At 49.9% G+C, this 14,932-nt stretch overlaps 7 protein-coding genes across 7 annotated transcripts; 5 read left to right on the plus strand and 2 right to left on the minus strand.

Moving 5' to 3' along the window:
* Positions 1-477: 477 nt before the first annotated feature.
* On the plus strand, positions 478-1,291 carry PENARI_c013G05775 (DsbA family oxidoreductase; the record flags this gene model as incomplete). The annotated part of the gene is made up of 2 exons (XM_022633224.1): positions 478-522; positions 644-1,291. 2 exons carry the CDS (start codon positions 478-480, stop codon positions 1,289-1,291), a joined length of 693 nt encoding a protein of 230 aa, XP_022487001.1.
* Positions 1,292-1,789: 498 nt separating this feature from the next.
* Positions 1,790-4,088, minus strand: PENARI_c013G05079 (6-phosphofructo-2-kinase PFK26; the record flags this gene model as incomplete). The annotated part of the gene is made up of 2 exons (XM_022633203.1): positions 1,790-3,623; positions 3,847-4,088. The coding sequence occupies 2 exons, from the start codon at positions 4,086-4,088 to the stop codon at positions 1,790-1,792; spliced, it is 2,076 nt and encodes a 691-aa protein (XP_022486967.1).
* A 1,219-nt stretch (positions 4,089-5,307) lies between these two features.
* On the minus strand, positions 5,308-5,823 carry PENARI_c013G12019 (uncharacterized protein; the record flags this gene model as incomplete). Its single annotated transcript, XM_022633377.1, has 2 exons — positions 5,308-5,709; positions 5,815-5,823. 2 exons carry the CDS (start codon positions 5,821-5,823, stop codon positions 5,308-5,310), a joined length of 411 nt encoding a protein of 136 aa, XP_022487002.1.
* Positions 5,824-6,287: 464 nt separating this feature from the next.
* PENARI_c013G06827 (FMN-dependent alpha-hydroxy acid dehydrogenase) lies at positions 6,288-8,025 on the plus strand (the record flags this gene model as incomplete). Its single annotated transcript, XM_022633253.1, has 5 exons — positions 6,288-6,315; positions 6,388-6,446; positions 6,515-7,757; positions 7,810-7,883; positions 7,939-8,025. 5 exons carry the CDS (start codon positions 6,288-6,290, stop codon positions 8,023-8,025), a joined length of 1,491 nt encoding a protein of 496 aa, XP_022486987.1.
* Positions 8,026-8,810: 785 nt separating this feature from the next.
* On the plus strand, positions 8,811-9,936 carry PENARI_c013G01250 (nitronate monooxygenase; the record flags this gene model as incomplete). Its single annotated transcript, XM_022633117.1, has 4 exons — positions 8,811-8,931; positions 9,001-9,531; positions 9,591-9,619; positions 9,670-9,936. The coding sequence occupies 4 exons, from the start codon at positions 8,811-8,813 to the stop codon at positions 9,934-9,936; spliced, it is 948 nt and encodes a 315-aa protein (XP_022486771.1).
* A 723-nt stretch (positions 9,937-10,659) lies between these two features.
* PENARI_c013G07983 (RNA-DNA hybrid ribonuclease) lies at positions 10,660-11,990 on the plus strand (the record flags this gene model as incomplete). Its single annotated transcript, XM_022633276.1, has 2 exons — positions 10,660-11,501; positions 11,561-11,990. The coding sequence occupies 2 exons, from the start codon at positions 10,660-10,662 to the stop codon at positions 11,988-11,990; spliced, it is 1,272 nt and encodes a 423-aa protein (XP_022486910.1).
* Positions 11,991-12,507: 517 nt separating this feature from the next.
* On the plus strand, positions 12,508-14,342 carry PENARI_c013G01007 (putative Na/H antiporter; the record flags this gene model as incomplete). The annotated part of the gene is made up of 5 exons (XM_022633108.1): positions 12,508-12,625; positions 12,677-13,350; positions 13,401-13,483; positions 13,533-13,941; positions 13,998-14,342. The coding sequence occupies 5 exons, from the start codon at positions 12,508-12,510 to the stop codon at positions 14,340-14,342; spliced, it is 1,629 nt and encodes a 542-aa protein (XP_022487049.1).
* Between the last annotated feature and the right edge of the window lie 590 nt (positions 14,343-14,932).

Here is a 14,932-nt window from a genome sequence, read left to right on the forward strand (position 1 = left end):
TAAGAGTTGGCCAGTAAATATCTCGGCTGGCTCTTGTCCAGATTACAATTTTGGGACATGCATCTATGGAGCTTACGGTGTAAATGTATCGAATGATAGCGTGTACCTCAATACCAAATACTTTTCACTTGCCACTTCATCCTCTCTTAATGCCTTAAGCTTGCTGCTGATCACCGAAGTACATCGACAGCCACCAACACGAAGGGCCCCGGTGGGGGATCGGCAGGCACAGGCTGGTCTATGCAAAAGTAGGAGGCCATACCCCAGATAGGAGAGATCCAATGAAGTTGTAGCTATGCGATCGAACGCCTTCATAGCCAAATATCCCATCAACGAAACAGTTCCGTCCCAGTTCCGTCCCAGTCCACTGCTGACAAATCGACGGTCCCCGACATGAAAAGAAACCGAAGCCATAAAAAAGTCCAAACCCAATCCTCTTCTCTCAAACCCCTCGTCTTACATTCCAAGCCTCTCACAATGACAAACTTCAACATCCAAATCATATCAGACACTGTGTGCCCGGTGAATATCCCTCAATCCCAACCCCAGCCCAACCCTAACCCCAACTTCAACCCCAACTATAACTATAACTATAACTTATATTATGACGCAACAAAAAACTAACCGTATCCCCAACCTACAGTGGTGCTTCGTAGGCTACCGCCGGCTCTCAAGGGCTATAACAACCCACAAAGCCTCAAACCCAGAAGACACATTCAGCCTGCACTGGAAAGCATTCTACCTCAACCCAGCAGCAGCCGCCTATCCAGGCGTCAACAAGGCAGAGATGTACACGCAGAAATTCGGAGCTGAGCGGATGAGCGCTATCTTCTCGAGACTTGCCGCTGTGGGTGAAGGGGAAGGAATTCATTTCTCTTTTGGGGGGAATACGGGGTCGACGCGGGATTCGCATCGACTACTGTGGTATGCTGGTCAGCAGGAGGCTAAGATGGCGAAGGAGAAGGAGGAGAAGCAGGGGGTGGTTGGGGGAGTGCAGAGTCGCGTTGCGGAGCAGTTGTTCCGGGCTTATTTTGAGGAGGAGAAGAATATTACTGATTTGAAGGTTTTGATTGAGGCTGCTGTTGGGGCTGGGTTGGATGGGGATGCCGTGAAGAAGATGTTGGATGAGGACGTTGGGGCGGAGGAAGTGGATTTGGAGGCTAAGACGGCGGCTAGGAGGTTGGTTTCTGGTGTGCCTTATATTTCTGTGCAGGGGAAGTATCATGTTGAAGGCGCGGATGAGCCGGAGGCCTTCTTGGAGATCTTTGAGAAGGTGAAGCGGGAGGAGTAGAAAAGATATCTATTCAGTTTATGTCATACGTTGGGAACGAGAAGGGTTGATGAACTTGAGCGGAATGCTTTTATTATAATCAGCAATAGCAGTTCTAGTGACAGCCTATGGTAAAGCTGTCTAGCCCCTTTGAGCAAGATTGCCATGGCTAATTCTATCTTAATGTCCAGGTGCCAGGAGGATAGCAACAAGACAACAGACAGCATGAGAAAGTAGAGTAACGCCTAGCATGCAATAGGCGTGTGCTAACTGGGAACAAAACACAAGCTAGATGACGAGAAGAGAAGCATGATAATACATAATCAGGATGCAGATGGGAAAGCAAATCAAAGGCCCATAAACACCAGAAAGGGTAAAAAGTGAAGAAAGCATTTGCATTGAAATGGCAGATGGCTGGAGCCGTTGAGATCGGGCCAAGTCATGTCAGAGGCAAGTCATGATAGATCGTAGCAGGTCATGGAATTGCGAAGCCCCATGTTTGATTGCTTGGAAGGGGCTCTAATGGGTCGTCTGCGTACGGACTTGATGCAGTTCGTAATTTGGGAGATAGTCGAACCAGTCGCTCTCGGTGTTATAGCGGTATGCCTTGAAATCAACTCCATAAGGCTTCGGTTCCAGCATATACAGCACGCCCATCGGGACGTCGAGATCGGCAACCTCATCACGCTTCAGGCCACGGAAGTAAGCCAGGAGCACGCGGGCAACAGATCTGTGACCGATAAGCAGCACATGGTCGGTGGTGCGTTCAACCTCGACAATGACCGCGCGAGAGCGGTTAATAATGTCGAGATAGCTTTCTCCACCAGGTCCGGGGTAACGGTAGAAGAGCTTGTCCTTCTTTCGGTGGGCATACTCCTCGGGGTACTGTTCCTGGATTTCCTTGTAGGTCATGCCCTCCATCTTGCCGGAATGGATTTCGTCAAGCATCCTCATCTGCTTGACATCATAGTCATCCTCGTTGAAGTACTCGGCGGTTTGAACGGAGCGTTGCATCATGGAAGACCAAACACAGAAGTTACGAGGTCCCTCTCGAGGGATATAAGATGGGTTGGGAGGTGTGCTGTCACCAGGGCGCGGCGGGAAGTGTTTCAGAAGGTCCTTTTGTCGCTGGTATGTCTCCCACTGTTGACGCTGATGGTCAATGAAGCGAGCCAGCGCCTTTGCGTACCGTCTACCATTCTCGCTGAGACCGGAATCGCCACCAATGCGGCCAGCGGCGTCATCCAGACTCTCGCCATGCCGTGTGATCCAAATCTGGCGAGGGGAGAGGTTGAAGTTGAGCAGGTAATAGACAACTTGAGAAGAGAGGAATCCATGGGTCTGATGAGCGACCACTTTACGACCGACATCAATCATCTGGATGTAGGCCATGCGGTTCCTCTCCTCATATTCACCCAGGGGCACATAAGACTTCTCATAGAGAGCCACACGCTTCTTGAAATCGACCAGAGCCACGGCGGGGTCCTGACCCTTGTAGTCGGGACCAGAAAGCTTCAAGCGCATGTTAGCCTCGAGGAGATCTGGGTCCACACAGCTACTTTCGAGGAACAGAATGTTCAGCTCAGGGCCAGCGCGGTTGCGAATGTGATCAACAATTGCCTTGCGACGCTCCATGGTGCTGTTGGTAGCATCAAGGATACCGATGCTACCGCCTTCCTCCAGAATGTAGTCGAGCAACTCATCAAGAGTGTCGAGCGCCACTTGCTCTCTCATCTTGACAGCACGCTGATTCTGGGGGTCAAAGAAACTTGCAGTCTGGTCAATTGGTTCAGGAGAAGCCTCCTTGATAGGTACTCCGTTCTCGCGGGATTGGTCAGGGCCCGCATCGATCGAGGGTACCACAATGCTTCCATTTTGAGAGACCTGTTCTGGTTCCTCTCCGTTGACGAGAATCGTAGCTGGAACGACTGGAGGGGGAAGCGGTGTCTCGTTGATCGGTGGTTCAGAGGTCTCGGACGTCTTCAAAGTGGACCCAACGCTGACACTCAACCTACGCACGGAGTCAACAAGATCCTTATGGACAGTGCTTGGCTTGCGATTGCGGCCAAGCGGGGCTGGCGACGGAGACTTTCCAGCAGCCACACGACGACGCTGTCCAACGTTGAAGATTTCGGTATCGTGTTGGAGCCAGTTCAGGTACCGGGCCAATTTCTTGGTAATGTAACTCTTGCCCCGGGCCGGAAGACCGACCATGACAATGACCAGCTTTGCACCGACATCACGTTGGGCAATTCGGCCATCTGGAGACACCTTGGATTTGGTCAGTCCGGGGATATCGAGAGTGGTTGCTCGCACCCGGCTAGGAGTTCCGGCAGGCTGATGAGTGCCAAGTCTGTAGGTAAAATAACGTCAGGTAAGGTTCGCTAAGCGCATAAAATGACAATAAGAACAGGGTCTAGGGTCCGGGGTAAGCAGACGAGCTCAGAATAAGGCTGCAATTCAGCCTCGGGGATCTATCCCGAGGTGCATCTTGCCGATCATTCTTCTGATAGGCCAGGGAGCTGACTGAAACAAGGACCCCAGAGGATTGAGGCAAGGAAATTGGACACACTTACATCTGTGGAGACGGGGGTGCGGTAGAAACCGGAGTGTCAGCCAAAGTGTGTCCGACTCCACCCTTGGGCGGCTGTGAAGACTCGGAATGCAAGTCATTGCCTAGCGCTCGATTGACCACAGTTTTCGGGGGCAGCAGGGCTCCTTCTTTTCCCGATCCCGAGCCATTCCCGGTGGACACGGCGCTGTTGGACCGAATATTATTCCTTTGATCTCCTGCACCGTCAGGCGATGTGGCCGACATCATGATAGCCGACCGAGCGATATTGGAATGCTGTGCCATCCCCTGCAGGGGATCTTCTGGTATTGTCTTTTATAGAAAGTGTGTCGCCTGTTCTTCAGGACTTGATTTCTGATGCAGATGACCCAGTCGTTGTGGTTTCGATGGGATCCCCTGAGACAGGATTTTGGTGAGGAAAGAGAGAAAGTGGCGGGAGGGGGGTTTGCGGATGAGTCAACTCCGGCAATCAGAACGTCACTTCGCTGCCTTCAATGTCCAACACGAGAATAACAAGAATAACAAGAACAGGTTGCTTATAGGTCGGATCTTTGACAGTTTGCTTGCTTTTTATCCTGATGGCGTAGCATGTGTCCCAAGGATAGGCGCTAACGACTGTCAAATGAGGTAAAGGAACGCAGTGCGCCCTAAAGCGAGAATCGCTTTCAATGACGAAATGGCTATGCGGGTCAAGCAGCTAGTGCAGTGGATCAAGACTACGATCAATAATGTGAAGGCAAGATCGCCAGGTATGATGTCAAAGGTGAGCTATATACAGCTCAGGACGGACTTCAGAAAGGGGAGGAATGGATTTAGGGCAGGATCAAAGAGATCTTATACATACGATCTCATGCGAGGGAGGTCTCACAGATTATGCAAGATATATTCATCCTATCTCTAGCCTAAGGGAGAATGCTTGGCTACGGCATCTGAAAGAAACGGTGGAGTAACAAAACATACAATATGATCCCTGTGCTTTGCAAATCCCCCTAATGCACCGACATGTGCTCACAAGCCGTTAACCTCTCTTGGATCTCCGGACAGCATCAGCACACCCCTAGTGGGTTGATTTCAGACTGGCCAGCTCAACAAAAGCAAATTTGGATCTTGACTCAGCCTCACGGTTGATCAAAGACCAATAATTAGACCACACGGTGTGACCTGGGGCTTACCCGCGCGGGCTGATCCCTCCCATTTCTCGGAGCATACTCGGCTCCCTTGGCTCGTTGTCTCAACATATCAGGTTGATCTCCGACCAACTGTAGGCTCCCGTTCCAGCACGCTGATCTCCGCTGCCGTAAGCCCCGGAAGGGTTGGCCCATATCCCGTAGGCTGATGCGGAATCCTTGGCTCTTGGCGGTAACGCAGGGGGTACCCCAGGTAGTATGCCAAGAAGATAAGAGGATAAGAGGGACCTTGGATACGATGTGGGTGGAGTGTATGATTCCGTGCAGAATGTCCCTTATCAGTTGCTCAGGTTGAAGGTCAGGCCAATCAAGCACGCGTAGGCCGCAATACTCAGTGCTGTGAGAACCAACACCGCATTCCCACTGGTCCTGAATTTGTGTCGATGAATCCCATCCTCTCCTACTTCAGAGAAGAACTGCCTGTTTCCCTGAGAGCGGCGGAAGAGTCCAATTATGAGGACACCAGTGCCATAAATCGCGAATAGGGCCCCGATGCTGTAAAATTCGGCGGTGAAGATCTTGAGCACCACGAGGGCGAACGAGAACTGAGAAAGGGCAGTCCGAACATAGGCACCTTCGAAGGTCCGCTGAGCCGCGCGCACTTCCACAATTTCGTCGGATGTCAGTACGGCCGAACGCGCCCGGTGCATTCGAAGGCGATACCGATCCGCGGCACGACGCTGATATTGAGATGGTCAGACATGGCAAGGCAGGACAGGGACGGTGAGGGGAGATAAGATCGAGGTAAATGGGAATTTTGGGGGNGGAGTTCTAGGTAAACACACTTCGAACATGGTCTCCAGTCTCCACTGGTCAAAACGTCAGAAGAGGGTATACAGAGTACTGTATACACAGTACACACCTGAGGTCGAGGAAGGAAGCTGAATTCCGGGGAATTGGGGGAGATGACAAGCTATCACGTGGTGTTTATTCAGGTGACTTTTGCGGTATAACGTTAACCTTCAATCTTCTACTGTATGCCTTCTCTCTTTAATTCATTATTCTGACACTCATTGGCCATTTCCATCCACATTTATCCCACCAATAACGTGGGGGTGTTTTCAATTGTCCTGTCGGCAATCGAAACGGCGCCCAACAAGGAAAAAGCGGCGACCGACCGTTCCCCACACTCTCCATGAAGTCGCCTTTTTCCGGACAGCGTTGTCTCCTCATCTTACAATTGTTCTCTATATATCCCTGTGTCGCCATCCACAGGTAGATACTCTGATTGTGTCCTGTTTCCGCGTGCACCTTGAGAATGGCTAAGGTATTCGATGCGACAGAAGGTACTTTCTCCGCACATGTCCCTGGAACCCCCCACGCGGGATGAATTCTTGACACTAACTGAAGGAAAATAGTCGCAAAGCACAACACTCGTGAGAGTTGCTGGGTGGTTTTGTACGGCAAAGTCTACGATGTACGATTTTTGCTCATGTCTTCGTTACACCTGTTTTCCCAATAGATGTCTGACTCTTCCTTGTCTAGGTCACCGATTTCCTGGGCAGCCACCCTGGCGGTGCGAAAATTATTCTAAAGCTCGCTGGTCAAGATGCCACTGAGGAATACGATCCTATCCACCCGCCGGGTATCTTAGAAGAGGAACTCAAGCCCGAGGCATGCTTGGGAACAGTCGATGCCAGCACATTACCAAAGGAAGAGGCCCCGTCTGAACCCCAAGGGGAGGTTGAGGGCCCGCCTCCTATGGAGAATCTTCTCAACTTGGATGAGATGGAGGAAGTGGCCGCTAAGCAAGTGAGCAAGAAGGCTTGGGCGTACTATTACTCTGCATCCGACGACAAAGTCAGCAAGCACTTCAACAATCAGGTCTACCGGTCCATCCTCCTGCGACCAAGAGTGTTTGTGGACTGCGCAAAATGCGAATTGGATACAACAGTACTGGGTCACAAATTAAAAACACCAATCTATGTCTCTCCCGCCGCTATGGCGCGCCTCGGTCATCCTTCTGGTGAAGCCGGCATCGCAGAGGCATGCCGTAGCTTTGGAGCTATGCAGGTTATCTCCAATAATGCTTCCATGACCCCCGAGCAGATTGTCAAGGATGCAGCACCAGACCAGATCTTTGGCTGGCAACTCTATGTCCAGATTGATCGCAAGAAGAGCGAGGCCATGCTTGCACGCATCAACAAGCTCAAGGCAATCAAGTACATTGTTCTCACCCTCGACGCCCCGGTTCCCGGAAAACGTGAGGATGACGAGCGAACTGGTATGACTGGAAGAACAGCCGCGGTCACAAGTGGCGTGAAAGCCGCTGAGCGTTCGTCGGACGATACCCCCAACCCAACAGAGGGATCGGGCGGTGTCGGTCAACAACTATTCGCAGGCACAGACCCTTCTTTGACATGGACAGAGACTCTGGCTTGGCTCGCCACACAGTCGGACCTTCCTATTGTCCTGAAGGGTCTCCAGACTCACGAGGATGCATACCTCGCCTCGCTCCATGCGCCTCAGGTGAAGGGTATCATCCTTTCTAACCACGGAGGCCGTGCTATGGACACTGCTCCTCCGGCTGTGCACACTCTTTTGGAGATTCGAAAATACTGCCCCGAGGTCTTTGACAAGATCGAGGTTTACGTGGATGGAGGTATCCGTCGGGGCACTGATGCCGTAAAGGCTCTCTGTTTGGGGGCGAAGGCTGTTGGCCTTGGACGTGCGGCTCTCTGGGGTCTCGCGGCAGGTGGTGTCGACGGTGTCCGTCGTACCTTGCAGAGTAAGTTGACAGAGTACTCGAACTGGAGGCATATTGCTAAAAATTTCTATAGTCTTGAACGATGAAATGAAGACGTGCATGCGTCTACTCGGAGTGGAGAGTGTTGATCAATTAGGGCCCCAGCATGTAAGCACACCCGCGTCATTTTGCCAGCTATTGGATCAACTAACATTGCTTGTAGATCAACACCCGTATGACCGAGCAGCAGATCTACGATGGACCTGCTGGTCTCGAACAATTACAACAGGCATTCCGTGCGAAGCTATAAGCGTGTTAGTGATTTCAGAGCCGAATATACCGAATGTAAATTCTCTTTCCCCTAGATAATTTAATCTTCAAATCATCCAGTGTTTCCAAGGTTATATAAAATAAAATTGAGCAAATTGATTCAATTGCGCTAGCCCTGATAAGTCTCATTGTAGTAGATCAGTCCATGTCATGACCCATTGAGTCAGGTTATGCTCTCCTTTCCAAATCTTTTATGTCTTGCAATCTCATGTCAACTCTCCCTTTGATATTGTTCCCGGGTCCACGTACAGTAGCGCCAATCTAAATGGAGCCCACCCCCACCACAACCAAAAAAAATCTGCCTCTGTACCCCATCTAGCTAGGATGCCTAAAGGACAAAAAAATGGTTTCCCTGGGAATCGAACCCAGAACCTTTCCGGAACACTTGCTTGAAGCAATTGTTAACGGAAAATCATAACCGCTAGACCAGGAAACCAGTTGATGTACGATGACGCCGCCTTTTCCAATACATTCGCAACAGAATGTTCGCTCCGAGTTCATAGTAGAAAGCGACCTCATTGCAGTTCAGTTAATTTGCATTATGTTGGGTATTAGATAAACAGTCGTAAATTGAGTATATTGAAGGCTTGGAGTACTTCCCCGCGGAAGAATTGTGATTATGCATCAATTACGCGGGGCTCCAGGCCTGCGTTGATTACGAACGTATAAGTTAAACCTTTGGTCTACTTGTGCCATAACCTGGTCATTCTACCTATAGACCTTCGAAGTTATTTCTGGCGAAATATACGGCCTCTCGATCATATAATGGCTACAAATCTGAAGCAATGGTTCGCCCATACATCCACTCCATTCATCGCCAATGCACCCATGTTTGGATTCGCAGATATCAACCTAGTGACTGCAGTGACAAAGGCCGGCGGATTCGGTATGCTTGTGAACTTATTCAGGATAAGAACCACTACATATCTGTATGCACAGAGTTAACCATACCTAGGCTTCCTTGGTGCCGGCTTCGATTTCAAACCGGAGTCCACGCAGCTCCAAAGTTTGGACACTCAATTGGCAAAATGCCGTACTATCCTCGATCTGAGTGATGCACAGACACTACCACTTGGTGTCGGCTTCATCACATTCCAACCAAGCGGGTTTACTGAGAATGCCATTCCCGTCCTGCGGAAGCACCGGGTAGCAGCGATCTGGCTATCGTTCCCTCAGACAAATGCTGATCATCTTCTAATGATCCAAGCCATTCGGCAAGCTCAGCAGGAGTTTGATTGGGATACAAAGGTATTCGTTCAGGTGGGGACTATCAAGGCAGCTGAGGAAGCTATCAAGCAGGGTGTCGATGTTTTGGTTGTTCAGGGAACTGATGCGGGGGGTCATCAATGGGCCCAGGGTGCTAGTCTAGTATCTCTCTTGCCTGAGGTACGGGATAAGTTGTTAAACACTCAGAATCGGTCGATTGCTGTTCTTGCTGCTGGTGGTATTGTGGATGGGAGAGGGTGTGTTGCTGCTCTTGGTCTCGGTGGGTTTTTATTTCTTGGTACCCTTGTGTGTGGATTATACTGATAATTTTATATGTAGGTGCTGATGGAATCGTCATGGGCACAAGGGTAAGTTTGATCCACTTGGGTATATATGGTGTTGTACTGATCAGGTCCAGTTTGTTGCAACCTTTGAATGTCCGGCACCATCTGCTATGAAAGAGGCTATTGTATCTAGTAGTGATGGTGGAGTCTCGACCATTAAATCCACTCGACATGATGTGTTTCAGTCAACTGATGTCTTTCCGAAGCAATATGACGGGAGAGCTGTTATTGGAGTTAATTATGAGGAATCTGAGGAAGGGGTCAGTGACGATGAGATTATTCGACGGTACGATGAGGCCAGGAAGGCGGGTGATGACCAGAGAAGGACCGTTTGGGCGTAAGTTCCTCTATATCCTTTCTGGATGAGCTGTGTTAATATATTGAGAAGAGGTGCTAGCATTGGAAGTATCAATGCAGTGGCATCTGTCGACAATGTCATAAAGTGTACCCAACAGGAAACTCGAGCTATCTTGGAGCGAGTGCGAGCTGTGGTTTGAGAATATCACTCGGTTTTGGCTTTCGTTTGACAGATCTACTCGAGGTTCTATACCAAACATGATCAAGTGTATGTTGCGGAAGAGCTTGAGAGAATCGATATATATATTTTGAATTCAAAAATTAAATATCTTCACATCAATGAAACATCAGTGAATTGAACGTTAGCAATATAAAAGCCATGAAATATACGCGGAATGTATGAACTGAGAACTGAAACACGGACATACAATAGATCGCCAAGTACTCTGAGAACAGCATTCACTTCCCCCCCTTCCCCCTCTTTCATTCCCTCTTCTCTTCTGCAAGCTCCTGCATATCTGCATAACTCACTTCTCACCTTTCAAGCAATCACAATTCCCAGACGTGTTTGGTCAGCTCTGAAGCTGGGACGGCGTTCCCTCCTCAGCTGCCCCCCGCGATTAATTCCGCGATCTCTTCCTATCCGCCAAGGCACGCATAGAACGCAAAACTACGAATTCTCACCCACTGGAACCCACCAAGGCATATCCCTCGGTCCTATCCCCACCGGAAGTTCCCATTTGACACCCAACAACTACTCCTTCGCCATGAATGAGACCACTCCTTCCCCGAGTCCCGCACCGGTCCCCAAAGCTTCGCCCGGCTCAAAACCCTCACCCTCACCGACTGCCGGCACAAAACGCAAGAGAAATACCCCAGCCAAATACTACGCCGTCAAGGCAGGTCATAAACCGGGTATCTACTATGGGTGGAATGACTGCCTGGCTCAAATAACGGGGTTCAAGGGAGCAATATGTGAGTGCGCCTTTCGCTGTGGTCGTTCCGGCGCGTCAATTTGGCAAGTAACTGAGAATATCAATGCTTTAGTCCAATCATTTCCCTCACAAGAAGCAGCGAACGCGTTTTTGAACGGTGTCAAGCTTCCGACGAGCGCTTCCTCAGGCGCGGAAACTAGATTCTACGGGATCCAACGAGGTCGAGTCCCAGGCGTATACACGGACTGGACCAAAGCACAAGAACAAATTCGTGGGTTTGCCCGGCCTCGATATCGCAAGTTCTCAACCCGTGAGGAGGCAGAGGACTTTGTGCGGGAAGGACAGAAACCAGTTCCTGCAGTCGGATTTGGCGTACCGTCTGGCGCTCACGGAATTGAGACTGAAGCACCAAAAGATGCCGAAGGGGTCGGGTTTGCACCTGGTGATGGCCCATTGCCCCAGGGAGCTGAAGATGGCTTTGACCCTAATGTGCTTCTAGATCCGGCTACTGGCAAAGTGGTGTACAAGACCACAACCCAGAAGGCAGCAACAAAGACACAATCCACAGGAATCCCGGGAATGCTCCGGATATACACAGATGGAAGTTCATTAAGGAATGGCACACCGTTAGCATCGGCCGGAGTAGGGGTATACTTCGGGCCTGACGATCAAAGGTTCGTCCACCACCAAGTCAGGTCTATTGATCACTTCTAACTCATTTCACTTATCCCAGCAGGAATGTCTCGGAGCCACTCAAAGGCAGCCGTCAAACAAATCAACGCGCCGAACTGACAGCCATCCTTCGGGCCATTGATATTGCCCCCCGGCACCGAGATGTAACTATATTCACCGATAGTCGATATGCGATTGACTGTGTAACGGTGTGGTTTGTCAACTGGCGTCGCAATAATTGGATGACTCGTGATAAGAAGCCAGTTGAGAACAAAGATTTGGTTGAGTCAATTCTTGTGAAGATTGAGGAACGCAATGAGCTCAAGGTCAACACCTTGTTTGAATGGGTCAAGGGCCATAACAAAGACCCTGGCAATGAAGAGGCTGATCGTCTAGCGGTCAATGGAGCCCACCAGGGCGTGTCTGCCAAGGCAGAGGCGCTTGAGGTTGCCCAAGATGTGCCTGACGAGGTTTTTGACGAAGACTTTTAAGCAGTTATGCTATCTGGATAATGAAAATCAAAGCTGGAGAACCAACAGCTAAAACTATTGCCAGTCAAGTGTAAACATCTCAGGAACTGGGGAACTTGGACATGTAGATCGGAGAAGCTGCCAAGACCCCCGGATTGAAGAGAATCTCTCCCGCTTCACTTTCACCTCTCCACTGCATCTCTGCACCTCTGCATCTCTGCGTGTCTGCACATCTGCACTATTGCCTGTTTTCCCTCCAAGTTTACCCTGGTTTATGAATGTCTGCCCAGATCAAGCCTGCCGTCTTTCAAACACAAATGCTCGCGTTGCGTATCTCACAGGATATCCAAATTATGATTGAATAACATTCGCTTGAATCTTTGTTATTTCCATCTGTCTCCGGACAAATTTCCAGGGCGAGCAGTGGCCTCCCTGATATTATCTGATTTATAAAGACCGACTCGGATATACTCGCAGTTGGCCAAAATCGCTCTTGACCGCAAATCACAACCCACGAGGCGGGGTGCATGCAATCAACATGCCGACACTCGCCCTAATCAACTTCAACATCGTCTGCGCGACGCTAGGGGGCTTCATCTCCCTATTTGGACTTGTCTCCTATCTTTGCAAGGACGTGTTTTACCTGTCCGAGGCTTGTCAGTGCTTCCGGTGACCACCTTTCCGACACAATTGCTAACGGCCAATAGTGATCTCTCTCCTAGCCGGTGTCGCATTCTCCCCACATGCAGCGAACTTCATAAGACCTCAAGACTATGCCTTGCATGACGAACAGAACCTCGAAACGATCACGCTGCACTTCACCCGCCTCGTCCTAGGTGTACAGCTGGTCCTTGCCGGTGTGCAGCTCCCCAAACGTTACCTCCAAGTCGAATGGAAGAGCCTGGCCTTGCTGCTCGGCCCGGGTATGGCTGCTATGTGGATGTGCAGCAGCCTGATGATCTGGGCCATGGTCCCGAACTTCAAGTTCCTCCATGCGTTGATCGTCGGTGCTTGTGTAACCCCGACAGACCCTGTCCTGTCCAACTCTATTGTCAAGGGGAAGTTTGCCGACAAGAACGTGCCCCGTCCGCTGCAGAGGATCATCATCGCCGAGTCGGGCGCTAATGATGGTCTTGGGTATCCTTTCCTTTTCTTTGGGATTTATCTCCTGCAATATACTGGCATGGCAAAGGAGAGTTATAGTGGCGGTGCTGGGAGAGCTATGGCGCTGTGGTTCTATGAGACCTGGGCTTATACAATCCTGTTGAGTGTTGCATATGGGATTGTTGTTGGTTATATCTCGAGGAAATTGTTGCATTGGGCCGAAGAGAAGCGCTATGTGGATCGGGAGAGTTTCTTGGTGTTTGCCATTGCTCTTGCGGTGAGTTTATATCCGGAATATGGGAGTCTCATTGCTGATCTATATAATAGTTGTTTATCGTGGGAACATGCGGTTTGATTGGAACCGATGATTTACTTGCTTGTTTCATTGCCGGAAACGTGTTTACGCAAGAGTAAGTCTAACTCCCCAAAGCTATATCAGGAAGAAGCTAAGATCAACAGTGACTGGTTCCGTCTCGAAACTATGGATGATTCCCTCCAACCAACCATCGATATGCTGCTCAACTTGTCTGTATTCATGTGGTTCGGAGCTGTCTGCCCATGGTCATCTTTCCTGAACAACAGCGTGATTCCGATCTACCGGCTCATCTTCTTGGGAATACTGATCCTCCTGGTTCGAAGACTCCCCATCGTCTTCGCCATGCACAAAGGTATCCACCAAATCGAGCTAGTCTCGCAGGCATTATTCGTCGGATTCTTCGGCCCGATTGGCGTCGGAGCCATCTTCTACCTATCCATCAGCCTTGAATTCCTACGCGAGATCAAAGTCAACGGCGAGATCCCAGAGGATGTTCAGCAAGTCATCGAGACCATTCAAGTTGTTGTCTGGTTCCTAGTCGTTTGTAGCATCGTGAGTCTTTGAAATCCCCCACAATTCTAATTCCATCAACCGCTAACCAATTACAGGTTGTACACGGTCTCTCCGTCCCAGTCGGAAAGGCAGGATACCACCTCCCGCGAACTATTTCCACTGCAATGAGCACAAGCACAAACGACGAGTCAACACCAGTGCCAATATCAAACATCAGACACACCCATAGCACGGCCACACCGCTTGAGGAAATAAACAGCCATCAAAGCCGTAAGCGTGGCGGTGCACGAGAGCCCAACGGGCCATTCTCTGGCATTCATCGCTCGGTGATTCGCCCTCGTTCACCGTCGAACCAGCCTGGTACTGGCCAGACTGATGAACCCGAGAGACCTGTTCGTCTTGTCTTCCAGGAACCGACCGCTAGAGAGACTGACCGGTAGGTTTGTATCAAAAAAGTGTTGGACTGATACGGGGTTGATGACTTGAGAAGATATGCTTCTTGGTCAAAGGAAGACGATTAATGGAGGGAGAGGTAAGAAGGAAGGAAGAAGGAGAAGAATAGTATTGCTTCATGTTTCTGGCTGTTACAGTCACCCAGCGAAGATAGCATTAGCGTGACATATTGCTACGTCGGACATAGATATTTGCTTTTCTGCACATACCACGTCATATCTATGGAATACCAGATGATTCACGAGGAATTCTTTGTCCAAAGTGCTGTGTAGCCACCCATAGTACTCTGGCTCAACCCTGAGCTAGCAACATAAACAGTCAACTTTGAATACGAGTAGAAACCAAAAGGATTCGAATGACGAGATTCATAATAATGCCATCTCATAATAATAAAAAGCACAGAAAGACAGATAGATACAGGGCCAGCATCGAAGATGCGGAAAAAAAAAAAACAAAAGCTCTACACCGACAAATCCGACATAACGCAGCCCGTGCCATGACTATCATAAGGAATAATTAACACATGGCTGATCACATTGGCGGCATGGATGACCACACTGCAGTTCTCCATACCTCA

This window comes from Penicillium arizonense, assembly GCF_001773325.1.
Source record: "Penicillium arizonense strain CBS 141311 chromosome Unknown PENARI_contig013, whole genome shotgun sequence".
Lineage (NCBI taxonomy): Eukaryota > Fungi > Ascomycota > Eurotiomycetes > Eurotiales > Aspergillaceae > Penicillium > Penicillium arizonense.